The sequence below is a fragment of the Anolis sagrei genome, chromosome 6, assembly GCF_037176765.1.
Source record: "Anolis sagrei isolate rAnoSag1 chromosome 6, rAnoSag1.mat, whole genome shotgun sequence".
Taxonomy (NCBI): domain Eukaryota; kingdom Metazoa; phylum Chordata; class Lepidosauria; order Squamata; family Dactyloidae; genus Anolis; species Anolis sagrei.
Window position 1 is genome coordinate 6,885,468 of NC_090026.1, and position 25,738 is coordinate 6,911,205.

Here is a 25,738-nt window from a genome sequence, read left to right on the forward strand (position 1 = left end):
GCAAAAAAAGCCAATGGGATTTTGGCCTGCATCAATAGGAGCATAGTGTCTAGATCTAAGGAAGTCATGCTACTCCTCTATTCTGCTTTGGTTAGACCACATCTGGAATATTGTGTCCAATTCTGGGCACCACAATTCAAGAGAGATATTGACAAGCTGGAATGTGTCCAGAGGAGGGCGACTAAAATGATCAAGGGTCTGGAGAACAAGCCCTATGAGGAGCGGCTTAGGGAACTGGGCATGTTTAGCCTGAAGAAGAGAATGCTGAGAGGAGATATGATAGCCATGTATAAATATGTGAGAGGAAGCCACAGGGAGGAGGGAGCAAGCTTGTTTTCTGCTTCCTTGGAGACTAGGATGCGGAACAATGGCTTCAAACTACAAGAGAGGAGATTCCATCTGAACATTAGGAAGAACTTCCTGACTGTGAGAGCCGTTCAGCAGTGGAACTCTCTGCCCCGGAGTGTGGTGGAGGCTCCTTCTTTGGAAGCTTTTAAGCAGAGGCTGGATGGCCATCTGTCAGGGGTGATTTGAATGCAATATTCCTGCTTCTTGGCAGAATGGGGTTGGACTGGATGGCCCATGAGGTCTCTTCCAACTCTTTGACTCTATGATTCTATGATTCTATCCAATTTATGTTGATGTTATTCCTTTTCTGCATATTTTTCTAATCTAGGGGTAGAATACAGTAATCCATGGCAGAGCTCGCCTCTATTCTTCTAGTATCCAATATTGGCCAGTATCCATCTTGATTTCCACTCAGGCTTCATTTGCCAAAAGACCATTTATTTGTCTTTTTAATGGGAGTGGCCACGTCAGGAGAAAGGGTAGGGCGGCAAGGCTGGTGGAAGCTGGCACACATTAAATATCACCCTTTGTGGCCAGCAGAGCTGCAGAATAAACTCAGCTCCTTGCTTGGTGCTCAACGTCAAGGCAGAGTAACCGAGCTCCAGCAATATGGATCTTAAGTACAATGTCCGGGTGGTAACAGGCAACTTTGTCACTTCGGCCACCCTCGACTCCATTTTCATCACTTTGGTGGGCACCGAAGGCGAGAGCCCCAAAACTGCCTTGGACAACTGGGGCGTGGACTTCTATGTTGGAGCGGTGAGTGTGGAAAAGATGGTCCTTTTGGGTCAGAGAGCAAGCTGATACTTAATCTTATTGAGATTATGTCCTGTTCTTTCTCTCCGTCTATCTTTATTATGAAAATTTGTGCCGTAAACTAATGTCTCCCTATGGAACATTCATAGGGAGACATTTGTGACCCACATAAATAGGAGTCTAGTGCCTAGATCCAGAAAAGTCATGCTACCACTCTGTTCTGCCTTGGTCAAACCACACCTGGAATCACACTGTGTCCAGTGCTGGTCACCACAATTGAAGGGAGATGTTGCCTCTAAGCTGGCATATATCCAGAGAAAGAGGATGACTCAAATGATCAAGGGTCTGGAGAACAAGCCCTATGAGGAGTGGCTTAAAGAACTCAGAAGAGAAGGCTGACAGGAAACATGATGAGGGCCATATATAAATATGTGAGGGGAAGTCATAGGGAGGAGGGAGCAAGCTTGTTTTCTTCTGCCTTGGAGACTAGGATGCAATGGAGCAATGGCTTCAAACTACAAGAAAGGAGAGGCTTTATGTCTCAGAAGTCTTCCGGTAGGACTGTCAAGATCTAGATCTAGGGAAGTAATGCTCTAGATCTAGGGAAGTAATTCTACCCATGCTCTATTCCGCTTTGGTTAGACCACACCTGGAATATTGTGTCCAATTCTGGGCACCACAATTCAAGAGAGATATTGACAAGCTGGAATGTGTCCAGAGGAGGGCGACTAAAATGATCAAGGGTCTGGAGAACAAGCCCTATGAGGAGCGGCTTAAGGAGGTGGGCATGTTTAGCCTGAAGAAGAGTAGGCTGAGAGAAGGCTGAGAGGATACATGATAGCCATGTATAAATATGTGAGAGGAAGCCACAGGGAGGAGGGAGCAGGCTTGTTTTCTGCTTCCTTGGAGACTAGGATGCAGAACAATGGCTTCAAACTACAAGAGAGGAGATTCCATCTGAACATTAGGAAGAACTTCCTGACTGTGAGAGCTGTTCAGCAGTGGAACTCTCTGCCCCGGAGTGTGGTGGAGGCTCCTTCTTCGGAGGCTTTGAAACAGAGGCTGGATGACCAGCTATCGGAGGTGCTTTGAATGTGATTTTCCTGCTTCTTGGCAGAATGGGTTGGACTGGATGGCCCACGAGGTCTCTTCCAACTCTAGGATTCTATAATTCTACCATTTTACATAGCCTTGGGTGTGCAAGATCTGAGCAAGACTGTTGATAGCCAGCTAGCTGATCTCAAGTGGGAGTATACCTGTCTATGAATCCCTGTGATTTCCAACCCCACTCTATAGTATTTTGGATCTAGAATTGATTCACTGGTGTTGGTTCATATCCATGGGTTCCTGTAAGTTCAGTCTGGCCAAGAACATGTTCCCCACAGATAGGGGAAACCTATTGCACTAAAATCCTGAAGCCTGTGATATGTGTCTATCTATCATCTTATGGAGAGAAGCAATGTAGCTTTCTAGGTGGGCATTTCCAGGACCTTGGAGCATTAATTAAGAAGGATCTATTTTTGTATTTATTTATTTACAGTATTTATATTCCACCCTTCTCACCCCGCAGGGGACTCAGGGCAGATTACAATGTACATATACATGGTAAACATTCAATGTCATAGACACACAACATATATAGACAGACACAGAGGCAATTTAACATTCCAGCTTTTCATGAGGGTATTCTGGCCACCAGGGGAGCTGTCCCTTCACCAACCATTTGTGACACTGATGAAGTACTTCCTCATTCTTTGCAAGCTTGCTGGAGATTTTTATGGCCTCGTAAATTAGTTAAATTAGCCTCCTCGCATAAGTGGTACCTAAATTTCCTACTTGACAGATGCAACTGTCTTTCGGGCTGCAAAGGTCGACAGCATGCTACACAAAATTGGTTGGAAGCTCATTCCAACCTGGGCTGGCTTCGAACTCATGACCTTCCGGTCAGTACTGATCTTAATACATCTGATTCCCAGCCAGCTGCGCCACAGTCCCACCTTGTACCTCTGAGGTTGGTGGAGGATAGAGAAAAACCTCTCAACTTGTTCTCCATCCATGGAGTTCCCAATTCAGGTTGCCACAGTGAAATCTGGAGAGGGCTTCTATCCCTTTAATGGTTGCATAGAAGTCAAAATTTCAGCAGGCACTGCTTGGCAGCTATGAGCTAATCATAGAATCATAGAATCAAAGAGCTGGAAGAGACCTCATGGGCCATCCAGTCCAACCCCCTGCCAAGAAGCAGGAATATTGCATTCAAATCACCCCTGACAGATGGCCATCCAGCCTCTGTTTAAAAGCTTCCAAAGAAGGAGCCTCCACCACACTCCGGGGCAGAGAGTTCCACTGCTGAACGGCTGTCACAGTCAGGAAGTCCTTCCTCATGTTCAGTTGGAATCTCCTTTCTTGTGGTTTGAAGCCATTGTTCCGCATCCTAGTCTCCAGGGAAGCAGAAAACAAGCTTGCTCCCTCCTCCCTGTGGCTTCCTCTCACATATTTATACATGGCTATCATATCCCCTCTCAGCCTTCTCTTCTTCAGGCTAAACATGCCCAGCTCCTTAAGCCGCTCCTCATAGGGCTTGTTCTCCAGACCCTTGATCATTTTAGTCGCCCTCCTCTGGACACATTCCAGCTTGTCAATATCTCTCTTGAATTGTGGTGGCCAGAATTGGACACAGTATTCCAGGTGTGGTCTAACCAAAGCAGAATAGAGGTGTAGCATTACTTCCCTAGATCTAGACACTATGCTCCTATTGATGCAGGCCAAAATCCCATTGGCTTTTTTTGCCGCCACATCACATTGTTGGCTCATGTTTAACTTGTTGTCCACGAGGACTCCAAGATCTTTTTCACACGTACTGCTCTCAAGTCAAGCATCCCCCATTCTGTGTCTTTGCATTTCGTTTTTCCTGCCAAAGTGGAGTATCTTGCATTTGTCACTGTTGAACTTCATTTTGTTAATTTTGGCCCATCTCTCCAATCTGTCAAGATCGTTTTGAATCCTGCTCCTGTCCTATATAACACCTCCTGCAATTTCTTCTTCTACAGCTGGAAAAGCCTTCAGCCATTTCCACTCCAGCTGCCCCACTCCCAATTCGTATGTAATGTGTACTTTTGTAGGCAATGTCTTTTAGCCAGAGCTGAAACGTTGCTTAATAGCTTGTGGTCTATTGTTATCTGGGGTCACCTTGGGCAATTTGCTTACTTTTCTCTTACAGGTGAGTGATTACAAAGTCTCCTGCCAGCGCGATCTGGGGGAAATTGTGCTCCTGCGTCTCCACAAGCAAATCAAACTTGCCCTCATCCCCACAAGCTGGTATTGCAGTTGTATCACCGTGACATCCCCGAAAGGGGTGGCCTACCATTTCCCCTGCTATCAGTGGATGGAAGGGCGAGGGTCTTTGGAGCTGCGGGAGGGGACGGGTAAGTCGTTCTCTGGGGAGAAAAAGAGGAACGTTTTCCAAAAGTGTTTTCCACACTCAGCAGGATGACGAGAGTTGTTTTTGCACATGTTTTTTGCACAGACACATTTTTGGCAAAAAAAATCCCAAAGTGCAAAAAAATAGGTACCTTTTGCTGGTCCAAGAATGCCAAAGTGATCAGGAACTTGAACTACTCAGTCAATTGACCAAATACCAACACTGCTTAGAGTTGGATTTTTTAGGTTTTGGGGGCTATATGGCCATGTTCTAGAAGCATTCTCTCCTGACATTTCTCCTGTATCTATGGCAAGCATTGTGCAGTGTTTCATCCCCCAGTGTCTGAATGTTTCATCCATTTGCATTGAATGTTTGTTGTAGTCCTAAGTTTAGGGACTCTGCAGATAGGTGGCTTCTTTTGGCTGCAATCATAGGGCAAGCCACCTGTCAATCATTGTTAGTTTCCCTAGTCCCGCCCCCTTTTTGGCCTTTGGTAGGGAAGTGAGCCATTTTGGGTCCAGTCCACACAGAAAAGCCTTCCATACAGGACATAATACCAAGAGCTCCTGTAGAAAGCTTCGTCTTCTACGGCTTGGCCGGGGAGATATACAGCCCACAGCTTGGCCGGGGTTATACAGCCCTACAGCTCCTTTGCTGAAGTACTTCAGTCAGCCACCACGGAAACCTGAATTCTTTTTCCCCTGGAAGTCTACAAAGCTCTGCTTGGTAAGGGTCACTCGCGGAAGCCAGAAGCAGTTGGTACCGGGTGCAGGGGCTCCATGTGGGCCAACAGAGGCAAAGACAGACTGCCCAAATTAGAAGTTAAGGATTTCCCCATTAGTTAGTATACAGTTAAGAAGATAGTGCCTATTCCCTGTGGACAAGATTGAGAGAGAGCCAATAAACTGTTAAGAAAGACTTAAAGTACCTGCTTGTTTTCATTAATAAAGAACTTCGTTGAACCTTTAAGCAATCTAAAGACTCTGTTTTAAGGAAATCCAAAGGCCTTTAATCTGGGGCAGCCCCAGCTTCCCGTTGGGCACACAGAATTTATGTCCTGTCTACAGTCTTATGCACAGGCCCAGCGTGCGACAGCACAAGCATCCTCAGAGGTTGTGATGTCTCCTCCGAGGATTCTTGCCATAGATGCAGGCAAAATGTCAGGAGATAATGCTTCTAAAACATGGCCATATAGCCCGAAAAACTTACAACAACCCAGTGATTCCAGCCGTGAAAGCCTTCAACAATACTGCTTAGAGTTGTTTCCTGGGAAGAGCAATCTTCTGATAGCAACCTGCATGTGCTATTAGGATGCCTGCAGGATGGGTCTCACCTGGCAGTTCAGTGTCCTTTGTACAGCTCCATCCTTTATAATTTTAGGGCTCCAATCTAGGGAGATTGGGCTGAAATTCACCCAAAGGGACCCATTATTCAGTCAAGAAGATCTGGGGTGTCGTTCCTGGTATAGTCAGAGTAGAATTTGTTGTGGAGAGTTCAGTCCTCCCACTTGCTGCAAAGAGATGCCAGAGCCCATCCTGTCAAGACGGATGATGCATTTTCTGCTGTAGACCACCCGCTGCATCCATTTATCACCCATAAAGGTTATCTTCCAGTTGTGGCATGTGTCAGGTTTGGGTACGATATGAAATTGTTTATGGGATGGTTGGAATTGCAAGTGATCCTATCTCAGATCAATCATGAAGCCTAAGATGAATGAAACAAAGAGACTCCAACAATGTCTTCTGTGCTTCTTCCTCCAGCGAAAACCCCTGCCATGGATACTCTACCTTTACTCAAAGAGTTCCGGATTAAGGAAGTTGAGAAAAGACAATGTGATTATAAGTAAGTCAGTCTAAACCTGTGAGATGGGATATTGTAAACCAGCTAAAAATCAGATCCAGATGTTGCATCAGATAATAAAAAAACACCTTCCTTCTGTTGATTCTTGTGCTCTGTTCCAAGCCAGAAACCTCACTAATTTGGCAGGGAAAGAGAAATTTATTTGTTTGTTTGTTTACTAGCCATCCCCTGCCACACGTTGCTGTGCCCAGTCTGTGTATATATATTTTGTGTGTATATGTAGGTGTATATGTGTGTGTATATATTTGTGTATATGTGTATTTATGTGGTTATGCACATGTGTTTATGCCGAAGCCCCCAGTGTTGCAGTGGGTTAAACAGCTGAGCTGTTAAACTTGCTAACCGGAAGGTCACAGGTTTGAATCCGGGGAAGGGCATGAGCTCCCGCTGTTAGCCCCAGCTTCTGCCAACCTAACAATTCAAAAACATGCAAATGTGAGTAGATCAATAGATACCTCTCTGGGGGGAAGGTAATGGTGCTCCATGCAGTCATGCCGGCCACATGACTTTGGAGGTGTCTATGGACAATGCCGGCTCTTGGGCTTAGAAATGGAGATGAGCACCAACCCCCACCCCAAGTCGGACACGACTGGACTTAATGTCAGGGGAACAATGTGGTTATGTGCATGTGTTGTAGTGTATTTTTATTTTTTAGCTTTTAAAGTATCTTCTGCTGTGTTTTCCAGTGTTTTTATGAGTGATGGTCACTCGTTGGCCTGAGAGGTGTCTTGTGTCCAAATTTGGTGTCAATTCGCCCAATGGTTTTTGAGTTGTGTTAATCCCACAAACGAACATTACAGTTCTATTTATATAGATTTACAGTATTTATATTCCGCCCTTCTCACCCCGAAGGGGACTCAGAGCGGATCACAATGCTCATATACACAGCAAACATTCAATGCCGTTTTTGACATACAAGACATACAGACAGATAGAGGCCATTTAGCAGTTCTTCTCAGTAACTGTGTGTTGTATATCAGCCTGTTCAGCCTGTGATTGTGTCTGCTGTTCATGTTGATGTTCATGATGGGAATGTGGCTGATGATCCGGTTTTTGGGCCGGAATCTGTTGGATTTGGGGATGAGGGGTCACTTGGGCTTGAATTGAGCTCAAAAGAGAGTTGCTGCTAGATGATTCTTCAAGGTCATCTGCTTGGGAAAGGCCTTTCCCCACTGTTCCCTGAGCAGCTGTCTGAGAATGAAGCTGATTTTGATTTACCAGGTGCAAGATGTGAGACATTGAACAGAAAAAGAAGTTTTAGTAAACAGAGGCAGTTTGAGTACCAATTAAGGCAGTCAGCTTGGATTCAACAAGCCAAAACTAGCAAAGAAGGTATTCCTTGCAGTTTTGGAGTCAGGGAAGGGTTTATAATGATTTGTGGAAGGCAATTGCTTCAGTTGAGGCAACGTCGGGATAATAGAAATAAAATTTGAAGAAAACAGCACTCTCGAACTTGACGCCTTCCAAACGTCTTGGACAAATGCCCCCATAATCCCCAAATCACATGACCAGGTTTTTGGGGGGTTTTTTTGTCATGTCAGGAGCAACTGGAGAAACTGCAAGTCGCTTCTGGTGTGAGAGAATTGGCCGTCTGCAAGGACGTTGCCCAGGGGACGCCCAGATGCTTTGATGTTTTTATCATCCTTGTGGGAGGCTTCTCTCATGTCCCCGCATGAGGAGCTGGAGCTGATAGAGGGAGCTCATCCGCCTCTCCCCGGTTTCGAACCTGCGACCTGTCAGTCTTCAGTCCTGCCGGCACAAGGGTTTAACCCACTGTGCCACCGGGGACTCCACATGGTCATGTAACTGGGAATGATTGGAGATGTCGCCCAACAGTTTATGTTTCCTTTGCTCTGAGTTTCAATGTTTGCCAAGCTCATTTTTGCCTATGGGATTTGCTTGCTGTTTTGCTCATGGATTCAAGTGCCCAGTTTCATAGATTTCTCTTGACTCTTTGTTTCTGTTTTCCTTTGTAGCTGATAGACTAAATTGGATTTTGTACTTTTACTGTGGATTACTTTTTACTGCTTTGGCTACATATATTCTTCAGTAAACTGCTTGCTGATTTTACCCAGCTGGTGTGGTGTTTAAGGGCGGAGGTGATTCTACTCTGGAGTATGACACTGTGGTCCTTCTCCCTCCATACAGGTGGAAGATATGGAACAAGGGCATCCCCCAGTGTCTGAACGTTTCATCCATGATCGAGCTGGAAAATCAAACCACATTTTCCTTCGTCAAAGGTGCCCTATTTGTGAAACGCGCTGTAGGCAAGTGAGTTGTGTGTAAAGGTGATGAAAGATTGTTCTGAAGAGACTTGTATTGGATACTTTTAATTGACAAGCTGAGTGTTAGATTAAATATTTATTTATTATTTATTTATTTAGCAATTTTGTATACTGGTCTTCTCCCCTCTATCGGGGGACTCAGGCCAGTTTCCAAAATAGTATCACAAAACAATCATTAAATACATCATATAACATATTCAATTAAAACGTTAAAACAGCAAAGTGCAATCACATAATAACAATGGTCAGTTGTTCATCATTCGTCGTCATCCATCCGAACACAGAAATATTGATTCACTGGTCAAATGCCAAATTCCATAGCCAGGTTTTCACCCGTTTTCTGAACGTCAGAATGGAGGGGGCAGTTCTGATCTCCAGTGGGAGAGAGTTCCAGAGTTGAGGGGCCACCACCGAGAAGGCCCTGTACCTTGTCCCCACCAGACACGCTCGTGAGGCCGGTGGGACCGAGAGCAGGGCCCCAAGCACTAATCCAAGCACTAATCATTGCGTCGGCCAGGAAATTGTTGTATGACGAAAGTAAACGTTGAAATAAGCTTCCCCAAAAATGCTCTCCTTTCCTACCACCTTTAGGACAATAGAGCTCAAGCTGAGAGGTTACTCTGATAGCAAACGATCCTGGGGGAACCTGGAGGACATCAAGAAGGTTTTCTGGTTCAGCAAGTCAGATACATCCAGTAAGCCCTGCTAAAATCCACATCTTGGAGACTGTCCTATCATTAAAATGTCCCAGTTCCTCTCTTTTCCTCCCACTTTTCCCCTATGCTATCAGCTTGCTTCATTTGTTTCAAACTGAGTTCTATGTGTCAAAATAATTGGTACTTCTGACTTTTTGTAAATGGATGTTGCACAGTTGAATTCTCCTTGGCTCTTCTAGAATACGTCACAGAACACTGGAAAGAAGATGCCTTCTTTGGGTACCAATTCCTGAATGGACTGAATCCAAAAATGCTCCGGAAATGCACCAAAATCCCTCCAAATTTCCCCGTGACCCAGGAGATGGTGGCTAAGTCCCTTGGAGACAACACCACGCTGGAGAAAGAGCTGAAGGTATTAACGTGAATCAGGCACTTGGTGGTCTGGGGGCCTATCCTGAGACAATGGGAGAGTTACTTTTTTATTATTTATGTATTTATTTACTTCATTTGTATACCGCTTTTCTCAACCCTTAGGCGACTCAAAGCAGTTAACAACAGCAAAAATGCAATGCTAAACATCATAAAAACAGTTAAGGGACAGTTAAAACAGTAACACAGTAAACAATTAAACATCAATATAACAACTCATTAGCGTCTTATCAGTAGAATCAAGATCCAATCTCATCATTCGTTATTCCGTATTCCTATATTCATTACACTGCCTAATCAAATGCCTGCTCGAACAACCAGGTCTTCACTTTCCTCCGCAATGCCAGTAGGGAGGGGGCCAATCTAATATCTGTAGAAAGGGCATTCCACAGCCGAGGGGCCACCACTGAGAAGGCCCTGTCTCCCATCCCCGCCAGGCGTGCCTGTGTTGCAGGCGGGACTGAGAGTAGGGCCTCCCCAGATGATCTTAATGTCCTAGCTGGTTCATAGGAAGAGATGTGTTCGGACAGGTAAGTTGGGCCAGAACCATTTAAGGCTTTGTAGGCTAATGCCAGCACTTTGAATTGTGCCTGGTAGCAGACTGGTAGCCAGTGGAGCTGGCACAACATAGGAGTTGTATGCTCCCTGAGTGCCACTCCTGTTAGTATCCTGGCTGCTGAGCGTTGGACCATTTGAAGCTTCCAAGCAGTCTTCAAAGGCAACCCCACGTAGAGAGTGTTGCAGTAGTCTATACGGGATGTAGCCCATATACTACATACTCCCTCTGAAATTCATGCAGTGCCCATGCCACACTCTCCAACTGTCCCAATTTAGAAGGGACTATCTCATTTCATCCTCCGCTGTCCCACTTTTCTAGCTACACTTCATGCATCCTAGTTTCTCTGTCTTCCTCCCACTATCCCACTTTCTTCTCCCATTGCTGCAAACTGAGTTGAAAGGGCAACAGTAATTTGCACTCCACTAATTCAGCAAGGGAGATGAGGGGAAGAGTCTTCCCAGTAGGTTTTGGCAAAAGAAAACTGTTGAATGCAAAGTACAGAAAAAGCTTTGCATTACATTTACTTAGTGTTGGGAAGTGTTGGAGAGTGAGTTTGCTATTTGGGGATTTTGAGGATTTTAGTCCAGGAAAATCCATACATCTCTTCAGATAACTGAAGGCGGCTCCGGGTTTTGGCAAATCCTTGGCTTCCCTCTTTGTTCAGAGTTTGAGTCTGACCTTCTCCTCCACAGAAGGGCAACATCTTCATTGTGGACTACCAGCTCCTGGAGGATGTCCCGGTTGGGCTGATCAATGGACGCCACCAGTATATTGCTGCTCCTTTGTGCCTGCTGTACCTCTCCCCACGGAATCATCTCATGCCCTTGGCCATTCAGGTACCACATTTCCTGAGTTGGGAATTGGATTTTTTTTTTAGCAAAATGTGGCTCTGAAGGAGTCATTAGCAAAGGGGTTTTGTTTTATACATGTGTCTGGTATGATGTTTGGAATGTTGTGTATCTGGTTTCTTTTCAAGTGTATCCTTACCCGCCTGCTTGAAACCACTTCATATATTAGGCCTCTGTCATACATGACGAAGAAACACAAACAATTGAGATGGCTAGTTAAAGTACGCATGCATTCAGATTTTTTTTGTCTCCCATATATGGAAAGGTCTGCCCATGTTTGCCATAATTTATAAGTTAGCCATTTATGGGTGTGTTTCTTATCTAAGAAAAGTGAAACTTAAAATAAGTATAAAAAGTCTGTAGCTGCATCAGGAGGGGGTTTGGGAGTAATTTATCAGATGTATCCGAATATTTGCCCTAGCTGTAATAAACTATGCTTTTTCTTCACTCAATAAAGGTTTCTCAATTGGCTCTTGGTAAAAGTACCCATTTATTTGGGGGCTCGTCTGGGATTCAATTTCTCTGTGTTGCTTTCCTGAGTTTCCTTGTTGACTCCAAAACCAAACCTGGTCATCAGTTGTAGGTTATGAATTTGAAATCTTACAAATAATAATAATAATAATAATAATAACAACAACAACAACAACAACAACAACACTTTAGTACGCATGCGTACGCATGCCCAGTGTGGAACACATCTAACCACACTAAAACAGTGGATGTGGCTCTTAATGAGACATGCCGCATTATCACGGGGTGCCTGTGCCCTATACCACTGGAGAAATTACACTGCTTAGCCGGTATTGCACCACCTGACATCCACCGGGAAGTAGCAGCCAATAGTGAAAGGACCAAGGCAGTGGCATCTCCAGCTCATCCCTTGTTTGGGTATCAGCCAGCATGTCAATGACTTAAATCTAGAAATAGTTTTCTAAGATCTACAGAGACACTCGCTGGAACACCTCAGCAAGCGAGAGTCCAAAAGTGGCAGGCTAAAACTCAGCACCTCAATCTGTGGGTGATACCAGAGAGACTCCCTCCTGGGCACACAGAAGACTGGGCAACTTGGAAGGCGCTGAACAGACTGCGCTCTGGCACCACGAGATGCAAAGCCAATCTTAAGAAATGGGGCTACAAAGTGGAATCCACGACATGCGAGTGTGGAGAAGAGCAAACCACAGATCACCTGCTACAATGCAACCTGAGCCCTGTTACATGCACAATGGAGGACCTTCTTGTGGCAACACCAGAGGCACTCCAAGTGGCCAGATACTGGTCAAAGGACATTTAATCAACTACCAAATTTGCAAACTTTGTGGTTTTTTATCTGTTTGTTTGTTTTGTTCTGTTGGAAATGTAATGCAATGGTCTGGTTGCTCCTGACACGATAAATAAATAACACTTTATTTATATTTTGCCCTTCTCACCCTGAAGGTAACTCAGGGCAGATTACAGCACACATACACGGCAAACATTCAAGGCTGCTTTGTATAGACAATACACAGACAGACAGAACAGAAGGAGATGCCATGGAAGGTTAGGCTCGAGTCCAGGGAGTGCTGTTGCTCTATCCTGTATGATGAAGAGCCGTCAGGACTTCCTCCTTCTTTCTGGTCACCCAGCATTTTCTGATCTTCTTTCTTTATGGCATCGTAAAACACCTCCCCCACTTGTTTTAGTGGTACCTAATTCCTCAAATCACAGCTAAAGCTGTTTTTGAATTGCTTAGGTATACAATGAGCTAGGCTGACAGTTGGCAACTTTTTGGCAACTTTTTGCTGATGATTTACCAGCTGTGCTAAACCTCCGGCCCAAACGACTTTTCATTTTCATATGCGTGGAGAACTTACATCCTAACTCATGAAAAGATCAGGTAAAGTCTTAACTCACCACCTTTCAATGGAGGAATAATATATGTCTGGAGATTAGAGGAGGAGCAGAGAGAGGCACCAGAAGAGAAGCAAGACTGAGGAGTTTACAGGTGCATCTATACAGCAGAATTAATGCAGTTTAATACCACTTTAACTGGGGTCTCTCCGGTGAGCACAGAAATCTTCTGATGCCATAGCCACTGATTTATTCTGCATGGGAGAATTCTGAGACTTCCCAAACTCTGGTTTGAGCTAGGTTTATGCTAAACTCTTCTATCCTGTTTGAGCCTTTCAGGAGTCCCATGTAATGTTGTGTTCTCTTCCCTTTGTGTAGCTCAGCCAGATGCCTGGGCCACTGTCACCCATCTTCCTGCCCAGTGACCACGAATGGGATTGGCTCCTGGCTAAAACCTGGGTGCGCAATGCTGACTTCCACGCCCATCAGGCTGTTGCACATCTGCTCCAGACACACCTGTTGGCAGAGGTGTTTGCTATGGCTACTATCCGCCAGTTGCCCATGTGCCACCCACTCTACAAGGTGAATGATATAAAGCTTTTAGCAGTATAATCACGCTAATGCTTCCCTCCGATATAGTGTGGCCCTCCAAAGTTCACTGTTTTCCAACCTGAAAACTAGCCACTAGAGCAGGCATGAGCAATCTTCAGCCCTCCAGGTGTTTTGGACTTCAACTTCCAAAATTCCTAACAGCTAGTAGGCTGTTAGGAAGTTGGCCCATGCCTGCACTAGATGGTTTGAAAATAAAACGATGAGTTTGGAAAAGTTAATTTTTAAGAATGACAGCTTTAGGACTACTCCAGTTATGACATTGAGGTTCCGGTTCTTAAAGTCTAAGACTGCAAGATTTTGTATTGTCGAAGGCTTTCACGGCCGGAATCACTGGGTTGTTGTAGGTTTTTTCGGGCTATATGGCCGTGTTCTAAAGGCATTTTCTCCTGACGTTTCGCCTGCATCTGTGGCAAGCATCCTCAGAGGTAGTGAGGTCTATTGGAACTAGGAAAATGGGTTTATATATCTCTGGAATGCCCAGGGTGGGACAAAGGACTCTTGTCCATTGGAGCTAGGTGTGAATGTTTCAACTGATCACCTTGATTAGCATTTGATTGCCTGGCAGTGCCTGGAGCAATCTTTTGCTGAGAGGTTCCTCCACGAATCAAGGAACATGAAAGGCACTGCAGACTACTTCAACCAGAGAAGTCAGCCATAGCAGAGCACCTGAGGAACCAACCTGGACACAGCATATTATTTGAGAACACAGAAATGCTGGACCACTCCAACAACCACCATGTCAGACTACACAGAGAAGCCATTGAAATCCACAAGCATGTGGACAATTTCAACAGAAAGGAGGAGACCATGAAAATGAATAAAATCTGGCTACCAGTATTAAAAAACTCTAAATTTAGAACAGCACAACAACAGAGAGGAAACAAACAAGGACATCTAATCACCTCTCAGCAAAAGATTGCTCCAGGCACTGCCAGGCAATCAAATGCTAATCAAGGCGATCAGTTGAAACATTCACACCTAGCTCCAACAGACAAGAGTCCTTTGTCCCACTCTGGTCATTCCACAAATATATAAACCCTTTTTCCTAATTCCAACAGACCTCACTACCTCTGAGGATGCTTGCCATAGATGCAGGCGAAACATCAGGAGAAAATGCCTTTAGAACGTGGCCATATAGCCCGAAAAAACCTACAACAACCCTGCAAGATTTTGTTAATTTTTTTGCTTGGTTTTTTTTTGCTCCAGATTTTAGTCAAACTTGTTCAAAGGCTGGGATTAAAATGGAACCACAGGATTTAAAGGCCATCTTAATTCTCCCCCTTTCCCTCTGCAGCTCCTGATTCCTCACATGCGCTACACCTTTCACATCAACACTTTGGCCCGGGAGAGTCTCATTTCAAAAGGAGGGATCTTTGACCAGGTAAATGGATTTTCATTTGTATTGGGTACGTCCACACTTCTCAGTATTTTCATACCATGGCAGCATCTTATGGAATCCTGACATTTATAAGGTTGTGAAGTATGAAGAATTCAGTGCTATAGTTCAAAGGAGTGTGGAGGCTTCTAAGTACATACTTAAACTACAGCTTCCAAGATTCTGTGTCAAATTCAGTTCCATCTCTAGCAATTCCAGCCCCATTTCTACAAAATCCAACCTATCTTTTAAGGTTATGCATCAAAAGCGGATCTCTTGGATGTTGTAAGTATTTTTGGAACATCCGAATGGGTTTCGATTGTGCATACGCATGTCCACCACAACATTTAGATTTTGAACTTTTTAAAGTCATTGTTCGGATGTCATTGGAAGTGTTCAGATGTATGACTCAGCTAACTGTACTAGTCAAGCAAGCCTGCTGGCTGAGAGGCGAAGCCTAACAGTAGGGCTTGCCTCTCAGCCAATCAGGGCTTAAGTTTGAGGGAGGGGTTGGGGTTATCACAGCGTTTGGTCACCATTAACCTTTATAACCTAGACCCTCCAGTGGCGCAGTTGGTTAAAGCACTGAGCTGCTGAGCTTGTTGACTGAAAGGTTGGCAGTTCGAATCTGAGGAGCAGCGTGAGCTTCTGCTGTCAGCCCCAGTTTCTGCCAACCTAACAGTTCAAAAACATGCAAATGTAAGTAGATCAATAGATACCGCTCCAGCGGGAAGGTAATGGTGCTTCATGCAGTCATGCTGGCCACATGACCTTGGAGGAGTCTGTGGACAACGCCGGCTCTTTGGCTTAGAATGGAGATGAGCACCACACCCCAGAGTCGGACACGACTGAACTTCATGTCAGAGGAAAACCTTTACCTAACCTTTGTAAACCCGGCTGCATGGCAAGCAAACCTCATTCTGCCAGGGAAAGAGATGGTGGTGGGTCGCTGGTTGCTGGCTCATTGTTTCATGCTTGCACTTGGGGAGGGAAGGGAGAAAAGGGAGAATGAAGAAGGAATAGCAATTGGGAGAGAGATTTTAGAGGGATAGAGAGAGAAAGAAGAAAGGGAGAAAGCTGGGTTGTGAGCTTTCCGGGATGGGGGGGGGGGGAAGGGCCCCCTATTACCTTGGGTCATTCTCTAGAAAATTCAAGGAGGTCGCTCTTTTATTTACTTTTTAAAAATATATTTCATTTAAAAAATCCCTAAAAATTAGTGGATCATCTAAATGTTCTGAAATTTGGTGAGCTAATAGTGGAGTATATATTCTACCACTGTAGCAAATTTGATCAGGATAGCTCAACAAATGAGGGTGAGAGGAGCCCCTGAAGTTTCTCCCTTCCAGTGCTGTTTTCCCTATTGCACATGTGCATCCATTTTTAATGAAGCACTTACGAAGATTCGGAAGTTTCATAAAGTTTCAAAAATTTTACCCTCAAAATTCAGAAAGGACTTTAGACATGAAGCACCAGAGCCCCCTACTTTTGAACACAGTTTAGAACCATTTATTTTTATGGATACTTGCCATAGATGCAGGCAAAACGTCAGGAGAGAATGCCTCTAGACCATGGCCATATAGCCCGAAAAAACCTACAACAACCCATTTATTTTTGGGTTGCACATGTCTACTATCTTTGTCAAATCCAGCCCTATCTCTATCAAATCCACCCCTTTCTCCATTATATCCAGCTCTATCAAATCCAACCCTTTCTCTGTCAAATCCAGCACTATCTCTGTCAATTTTGATCCTATCTCTATCAAATCCAAACCCTGTCTTCATCAAATACAGCCCTATCACTGTCAAACTCAACTTTATATTCCTTTTGTAGTCTGGTGATGGACAAAACAGTTCTTTTCTAGAGAACCTTTGTGTACTTCCCTGAAGAAAGAGACTGTCAAGGTCAACTAATATATAATACTTATATAGTACTATGCTAATAGTATAATATATTGTATGTACATAATATAATATATTGTATATACATATAATATTTATAATATTGTAATGTAATACAATATAATACTAATAATACTAATATGATATTATAATTATATATTTTATATTACAGGTAATATTACTAATAATATTACAATATAATGGTATGGTACAATATAGCAATATATATTGCTGATATTGTACTATGCTAATAATATAATGTATTGAATGTATATATATCTTGTAAGCTGCTGTGAGTCCCTTTCAGGGTGAGAAGGGCAGCATATAAATATTGTAAATAAATAAACAAACAAACAAACAAATCTGTTTAGTTCTGAAAATGGAGATCCCCAAAACGCGGCCATGAATAGTGCTTTTGGGGAAGTTCAATTTGCTAATTAATTTTTAAAGAATCAAGAAGATGTTGCAATCCAGTAGTGAAAGAATAACGAATTCTGCACCTGAAAAATTGCAAAATATTGTCTGCAGCTCTGAATTTTCCTATCCCTTCCTATTGTAGTACACTGCTGTTGGTTACGAGGGCTTAGTGGAAGTGTTGCAAAGAGGAACCAGAGCCTTGACCTTGACGTCGCTCTGCCTTCCGGACGATCTGGAGGCTCGCGGGGTGTCTTCATTGCCCCATTACTACTACAAAGAGGATGGCCTGAAGCTCTGGGCAGCCATGGAGAGGTCAGTCAGGGGCCATTGTGGTGACTCATATGTTATTTATCTGTATCCAATTATGTTGCACTTGATGGGCCTTAGGAAGTTTGTGGTCATTTTATTGCTGCCAGGTTATTGTGAAATCTTTCAGAGTTAGGGAAAATCCCTCAATTTTCAACTACTACTCATATCACCCCAGAGACAATAATTGGGACTGGAAGAACTTTACCAAATTATTCAAGGGTCTGGAGAACAAGCCCTATGAGGAGCAGCTTAAGGAGATGGTCATGTTTAGCCTGAAGAAGAGAAGGCTGAGAGGAGATATGATAGCCATGTATAAATATGTGAGATGAAGCCACAGGAAGGAGGGAGCAAGCTTGTTTTCTGCTTCCCTGGAGACTAGGACGCAGAACAATGGCTTCAAACTACAAGAGAGGAGATTCCATCTGAACATGAGGAAGAACTTCCTGACTGTGAGAGCCGTTCAGCAGTGGAACTCTCTGCCCCGGAGTGTAGTGGAGGCTCCTTCTTTGGAAGCTTTTAAACAGAGGCTGGATGGCCATCTGTCAGAGATGATTTGAATGCAATATTCCTACTTCTTGACAGGGGGTTGGACTGGATAGCCCATGAGGTCTCTTCCAACTCTTTGATTCTATGATTTTATGATTCTATTATCCACACGTGCACACAAAAATTGCCAATTATGTTGGTTTTCTTTAGCCACACTGGCTGGCAAAGTCTGGGAGTTGAAGTCCAAGAGAAGGAACTTTTTCCAACTCCAGTACAGACACACATGTTAGCCCCAGGAGCCTAGATATGGTTTGCTAATTTCAATGTGTGGTCTAAATGCAATTTCCTGGCATCCTGGATTGGTGAGAGACCAAGGGATGCTGGTGAGCTCCACCCTGATGGTCCTCTCATGTCTTTTCCTCTCTTAGCTTTGTCTCTGGCATTGTCAACTTGTATTATCCAAATAATCATTCGGTGCAGGAAGATTGTGAGCTGCAGAAGTGGATGGAGGAGGTCTTTGAGAAAGGCTTTCTGGCGCAAGAGTCTTCTGGTAAGGCTTCCTCTTCTTATCTGGTTCCCAGCTTCCTATAGTAATGAATGTGGGATAAATATCTGCAATCATCTAATCACCTCTCAACAAAAGTTTGCTCCAGGCACTGTCAGGCCATTATATGCTAATCAAGGTGGTCAGTTAAAACATTCACACCTAGCTCTAGCAGACAAGAGTCCTTTGTCCCACCCTGGTCATTCCACAGATATATAAACCCATTTTCCTAATTCCAACAGACCTTACTACCTCTGAGGATGCTTGCCATAGATGCAGGCGAAACGTCAGGAGAGAATGCCTCTAGACCATGGGCATATAGCCCGAAAAAACCTACAACAAACCTATCTGCAATCAATTTATATACGCAACCTTGTTGTTGCTGTTGCTGTTATATTCATATTCCCTCCTTTCCCAAAATTGGTACTCATGATGCTCAAGTTGGGGATAATGAAACAGTGATGCAGGAAAGGAAATACAGCACAGAATAGGTAAAATGGCAGTACAGGAATATCTGGCTAATCTAAGTGAATTCAAGCTTCCAGGGCCAGATGAAGTATAAAAAAAAAACTGGCAGAAGTAATATCAGAACCATTGATAATCATCTTTGAGAATTTCTGGAAAACAGGAGAAATTCCAGCAGACTGGAGGAAGGCAAACATTGTCTCATCTTTAAAAGGTTTGTATAGGGGAAGAGGATTTAAACAATGACCCCATGACATTCCCCAAGAGAAGCTAGTAAAATGTGGGTCAGGCAATGCTACTGTTAGATAGATTGGGAATAGGCTAACTAACTGAATCCAAAAGGTGCTTCGGTCTAATGACTCATCTTCTTCATCCTGGAGAGAAGTGACCAGCAGGATGCCACACGGGGATCCTGTCCTGGGCCCAGTGCTATTCAACATCTCTATAACTTGGACAATGGAGTTGAAGGCACACTTATCAAATTTGCAGATGACACCAAATTGGATGTGGGGGCTAGCAAATATCCCCGATTTTCAAACAGATTAGCAAATGGCCCAAGTCCAAACCATAGAATCCAGCTGAAATGTAACTACAGCAGGGAATAGTGAATAGTCCGTTCCAAGATCCAAAACTGATTCAAACAAAGTATAGAGCAACCATGGGCAAACTTACCTCCAGGTATTTTGGACTTCAACCGGCTATTAGGAATTGTGTTGAGTTGTAGCCTGAAACACCTGGAAGGCCCAAGTTTCCCCATGCCTGGTCTAGAGTCAAGGATTAATCCAAAAATCCAAATGCCAGAGTTCAAGAGATAGTCCAAAGTCCAGAGATCACCAACAGCTCAAGGTCACAACTCCAAATGCTGACGTTGCTGCCAGCAACAAGATACCACACTTGAGCACATTTCATGCTAGTTACTCAGGTGTTGGCTACTGATAGCTCATTTCTCTGCTAACCTGGAGGACCTGCAAAATTGATCCTTCTCCCTTTACAAGTTTAGAAGAACAAGAACACTTGACCCCTCCTCTGCCTGCTCGGATGAACTTGCTTGAACTTGCTCTTCAGGCTGAGAAGTGGTAGCTTCCTCCATAGGCTCTTCTTCCAAGCTCAGCTGAGAAAGCTGCAGGGCACTGCTGGGCTCCTCCTCACCCTCACTATCAGAGCGATCCATGACAGAGGACAAGATCAGAATCCAAAATGGCACAGATATAGGATGAGTGACACTTGGCTTGAAAACATTCCATGTGAAAGAAATCTGGGAATCTTGGCAGAATACAAACTGAGGATGAGTCAACAGTGCCATGTGGCAACTCAAAAAGCCAATGTAATTCTAGGCTATATCAATAGGAATTAAATGTCTAGATCAAGTGATTCTATCAGGGCCGTAGCCAGAAAAAAATTTCGGGAGGGGTTGAAATTTTCGGGGGGGGGGGGGGTTGAAAATTTCGCAGGGGGGGGGGGGGTTGAAACCTCCCTCCTAGCTCATGCTGAAGCAAAGAGCACAGCAGGGGGCAGAGCAGCCTTCAATAGCCTGCAGCTCCGCCCTTGTCAACCACCTCCACCAAGTCTGGCCTCCTTAATGAGAGCATTCCCCAACCTGGTTGCTTGGTTGCTTCATTACTGTTCTGTCGCGTGCTGGGCCTGTAAATAATTGTCTTTAGAACAGGATGTGCAACCTTTGCCCAGCGGGAAGCCAGGGGGCCTAAAGAGAAGTTTCCACCACAAACAGTCCACCACAAACAGATGGCTTGAGAAGTACAACAAAGTCTTTTATTAATGAACAATCAAACAGAAACTTCTCTTGTCTTCAGTAAAGTTAAGCAAATGATTCCAAGCTTTTAGGCAACTGGTGAATTCCTAATCTTGCCGATGAAGGACAGGCAACTGTCTTCAATAACTTCTTCTTTAAAGGAAAATCCCCTTTTTAACTTCTCCCAGGCTGACTGTAATCTATCCCTTACTGATGTGGGCTCCGCTACCGGGTCGAACTGCACCAAGTGGACCTACCAGCAAGGCAGTAGATGTTCTCCAGCTGGAGTTCTTTGGTCTTTAGGGCTGTTTTCCTGGAAATTCTTAGGAGACTCTAAAGACCTTTCTCCCCCGGAAGGTCTTAAGGGTTGAAGCTTTTGTACAGGGGAAGCTTGCACACATCCTATACATAAGCTTACCTTGCTGAGACTAACTAAAAATGGCTCCCTTCTCTTCCCAATTGCCCTGAGCAAGGGGCGGGACCAAAACTTAACAATGATGGACAGGTGATTTGCCCTATGACTGCAACCAAAGAAGCCACCTATCTGCAGAGTCCCTGAAACCTAGGACTGCAAGCAAACATTTAATACAAAGCAAATAAAGTTGGAGCTCTTGGTACAGCTGTACCAGAACAACTACATCGGCTATTGCTGCAAGTAATGACAGTGTGAATAAATTGCTAATATTTGCTTGAGATAGTGCTTGCAGTTCTGGAGGGACTCTTGATTTTTTGCATCTCATAGACTTAGCACGGGAATTTGGTTAACCAGTTAAAATTCATGAGTAAACCAGGTTTTTTTAAAAAATCTGAAACATTTTGGGGGGGGGTTGAACCCCCAACCCCCCCCCCCCCTCCCTTGCTACAGGCCTGGATTCTATAGTTCCCCTCTCTTCTGCTTTGATCAGGCATCACTTGGAAGAATACAGTGTCTAGTTCTGGTGATGAGGAGATATTGGAAAAATAGATATTTATTTATTTATGTATACATTGTATGTACTTTACAAGCACTGAAATGTATAGAAACATCAGGCTTTCTCTGCATCTGAAATCCAAGCTGCTGTCCAGGCACAGCAAGAGGGAGGGGAACATTCCAGGAGAGAGATAAGCCCATCCTAGTAGCAACAGAGACTGGTACAACTAGGCTCTAAGGAAAGAGCCAATACCTCTCCCTCATGACAAGTCAAAGTAGGCTCCTTGATTGATGAATGTAAGCTGTATACTGTTCTTCAAGAAAGAAATACACAGAGACATGCCTTTTGTATGGTGGAAGATAGAATTTGATATTCCTATGATGCTAAAGTGACGTAGAGAATGATGTCAATGTATGTAGAAGCATGGTCTTTGTTTCCCTGCAATTGGAGGGTATAAAAAGGCCGTCAACACCTATATCGGGGCTCTGATGCTTTTGGACAAAGCTCCACTCCAGAGCCCCAGCTGGAAATAAAATCTGTGCTTTTGAGACCTCTGAAACTCTCTTTGCCTCTTTTCCTCAAACCTTCTCCCTGCCATTTCACTGCACATAGATATAAGACAAGCCAAAGTATCCTTGTGATCCTTTATAGAGGACTCAGAATTTGATTTCTGTTGTGAATGTGCATCTTCTTTTTCCAGGCATCTCTTCCTCATTCACTTCTGTGCAAGAGCTGAAAAAATTCCTGACTATGGTGATATATACTGTTTCGGTCCAGCATTCAGCGGTCAACAGTGGACAGGTAAGAGGAAGGATGTCATTGTTCCAAATAACCCATAATGCACACCACATGCTTAACCTGCATTTGATTAACCATCATGGCATTCCACGAAAGAAAATAAGAGTTGGAGCATAAGAGGGTCCAACAGTTTTCTGGAAACCATCTCTAGACCTGAGACAAGTCATTATGCTGTTGGAATGCAGCTTCCAAAATCTCCAGTTGCCCTGTCTAGTGATTACAATAGTTGGGGAATTTGGGGATCTATAGTCCAGAAATGGAACTTTTTCAGGCTCTGCTCCAGACCTGAGCATCACCCAAATTGCACCATTGATTTCCCAGTGTCTGCCTTAAGAAAGCCCTTTCTTCAAAAGCTTCACATCTAAAAGGGAGTCAGAATAAGAAGCTCTGCAGTGGTTGGGGAAGGACCATAAGGACAGGATGGTGTTCTAGCTTCCTGGGGCAGGAGTTCTAGTTCCTTGGGGCAACCACCACCCTGTAACTGTATGTCACATTCTTAATATTTTGATTTTGGATAGTTTGATTTTGGTGCCTGGATGCCCAACTTTCCATCATCAATGAGGAAACCTCCTCTGGCCACCAAAGGGACAGCGAACGCGGAGATCTACAAAGACACCATCCCTGAGATCAACATCACATGCAGCATTCTCAGCACCCTATGGCTGCTCAGCGCCCCAACGGGAGATGCGGTGAGTGACCAAGGAATGGCCAAGGCTCCTTGAAAATGAGACATGGGTCTATGTAGCATGGAAGTCCACTTGTCAGCATACTGATGTTTGTTGACTCTTTGGGCCCTTCCACACAGCCATATAACCCAGAATATCAAGATAGATAATCCACAATATCTCCTTTGAACTGGGTTATCTGAGTCCACACTGTCGTATAATCCAGCTCAATGTGGATTTTATACATCTGTATGAAAGGGACCCTGGTCAGAAAATGGTCAATCTTAGCTTTACCTAGAGTTTAGAAGAAGCAGAATTTCTATTAATTTGACAAAAGAAGTCGCTGTTTGTTTTCTTCATCAGACTTTCATTTGGTGAAATACATACAATGCAAGGAGAAGTTTTCCAGGTTCTCCTTCCCATGGAAGAGGGCTCATCTGTACCGCCACCACTTTAATTGCCAAGGCTCAATACAATTGAATCATGGGAGTTGGAGTTCGATGGGGCATCAACACCCTTTGGCAGAAACGATTAAAGACCTTGTAAAACTACAACTCAATAGCCATTGTGGTTCACATGGTGGCAAGATGCATTAATTCAACAGTATAGAAGGGGAAAAGGGCCTTTCTCCAAAGGCAGTAGAAAAGGTGCTATAAAAACTATAAAGATCAATAACCCAAGATTGTAATGTCCATGAAATCCAAGGTAGCAAGAAACATGAAGTCCGCAGTAGCAAAGTACATGAAGTCCAGAATAACAAGGTTCATGAAAACCCAAAAAGTCATAGTACAGCCAAATTTCCATAGCATGAAAACAAGAACTTAAGCAAGGCAAAAATCCATCCACAAACAGAGGCAAACTTGAGAGTTGGTCATGTATGTGAAGTTAAAGCAAAGTTGTCTGCTCTAAAGACCCCGGGGAAACACCACTAATTTAAGCTCAAACATGGCCCAACAAACATGAAATCACCTTTCCTGCACCTGTGTTTCAAGGACTGTTTCTCACAACTTCTTTCTGACCTTGTAATTAACCTTCCCTTAGCTCGCTCTGAGCAGAGCCTTAATCTCATATCACAGGCAACTCCCCATCTTCTGAAGGCTGAGGCCCATCCACACAGCCTCATATCCCAGAATAGTAAAGGTAACGGTTTTCCTCTGACATTAAGTCCAGTTGTGTCTGACTCTGGGGGTTGGTGCTCATCTCCATTTCTAAGCCAAAGAGCCAGCGTTGTCCGTAGACACCTCCAAGGTCATGTGGCTGGCATGACTGCATGGGGTGCCATTACCTTTCCACTGTAGTGGTACTTATTGATCCACTCACAGTTGCATGTTTTCAAACTGCTAGGTTGGGAGAAGCTGGGGCTAACAGTGGGAGCTCACGCTGCTCCCCGGATTTGAACCTGTAACCTTTCGGTCAGCAAATTCAGCATCTCATCGCTTTAACCCACTGCGTCACCAGGGGCTCCATATATCCCAGAATATCAAGGCAGAAAATCCCACAATATCTGCTTTCAACTGGGTTTTCTGAGTCCACACTCAGATGTGGGATTTTCTGCCTTGATATTCTGGGATATAGGGCTGTGTGGAAGGGCCCTGAGAAGCTCGGGCAGACTGATTCTCAAGAAAAACATCTTCTATGTCTTCTGCAGCTATTAGCCCTGGCCTATCTCTGTGATCTGTGGCCTTCATTTCCTTATGTGTCGCAACCTGAGGAACAGACACAGACTCAGTGAAAATCGTATTCTCAGAATCAGAATCTCCATAATCCTGCTGAACCCCAACATTGACTGTAATTCCTTTTTTTAAAGGTTGCTTTGCAAAATCTGGGGGGTGGCTGTGTGGCTATAGCTTGTCTATATTTCTCCAGTGTGTTATCTCCCTCTCTTCTCTCATTTTAAAATTCTTTTCAACACCAGGTACGGTTGGGCAATTACCCAGAGGAGCATTTCACGGAAGAGGCACCCAAAAAACTCATTGTTGCCTTTCGAGAAGAACTGAAGAGGATTTCAAGGGAAATTGAGCAGAGGAACAAGTCCTTGCCCAACATGGGTGGACCTGTCCTTTGTGGCTACAATTACTTGAACCCCCCAGAGGTCGAGAACAGCGTTTCCATCTAAATAGCAGTGGGGAAATCACCTCTAACAAATGTTTCTCACAGACTATCTGTTTCTGTAAGATAAGTTCAGTAATGTAGTTAACAAAAAGCAAAAGCACATGACAGATCCTGACAATCTTTCCTCACCTTGGTCAGATGCCCAGCAAGCAAAGTCCTAACTCCATGCACCACTTCACACTACTACTGATTTTCAGTAGGCAAAAATGCCTGGCAAGAGCTGTCCTTCCCATCCTGACAGCTTGCAAATATCAGAAGCAAGGTCCTCATTACATTTCTATGTTGCAGCCTCATTGGCTTTTGAGGAGGAGCTCTAGTGGAAACATCACCCACCTGCATATCCCAAACCACAACAATACGGAGCTTCTCCTCTCGGTGCAGATTATCCTCAGCATTTGGAGATGGTGAGC

General features: G+C 44.1%; 1 protein-coding gene across 1 annotated transcript; it reads left to right on the top strand.

The window, feature by feature from the left end:
• Window positions 1-896: 896 nt before the first annotated feature.
• Window positions 897-25,738, top strand: LOC132777571 (hydroperoxide isomerase ALOXE3-like). The gene is made up of 14 exons (XM_067469726.1): window positions 897-1,107; window positions 4,322-4,526; window positions 6,283-6,364; window positions 8,531-8,653; window positions 9,259-9,362; window positions 9,563-9,735; window positions 11,004-11,147; window positions 13,365-13,568; window positions 14,893-14,979; window positions 17,431-17,600; window positions 18,512-18,633; window positions 22,454-22,554; window positions 23,070-23,240; window positions 25,132-25,738. The coding sequence occupies exons 1-14, from the start codon at window positions 958-960 to the stop codon at window positions 25,330-25,332; spliced, it is 2,037 nt and encodes a 678-aa protein (XP_067325827.1). The 5' UTR covers window positions 897-957; the 3' UTR covers window positions 25,333-25,738.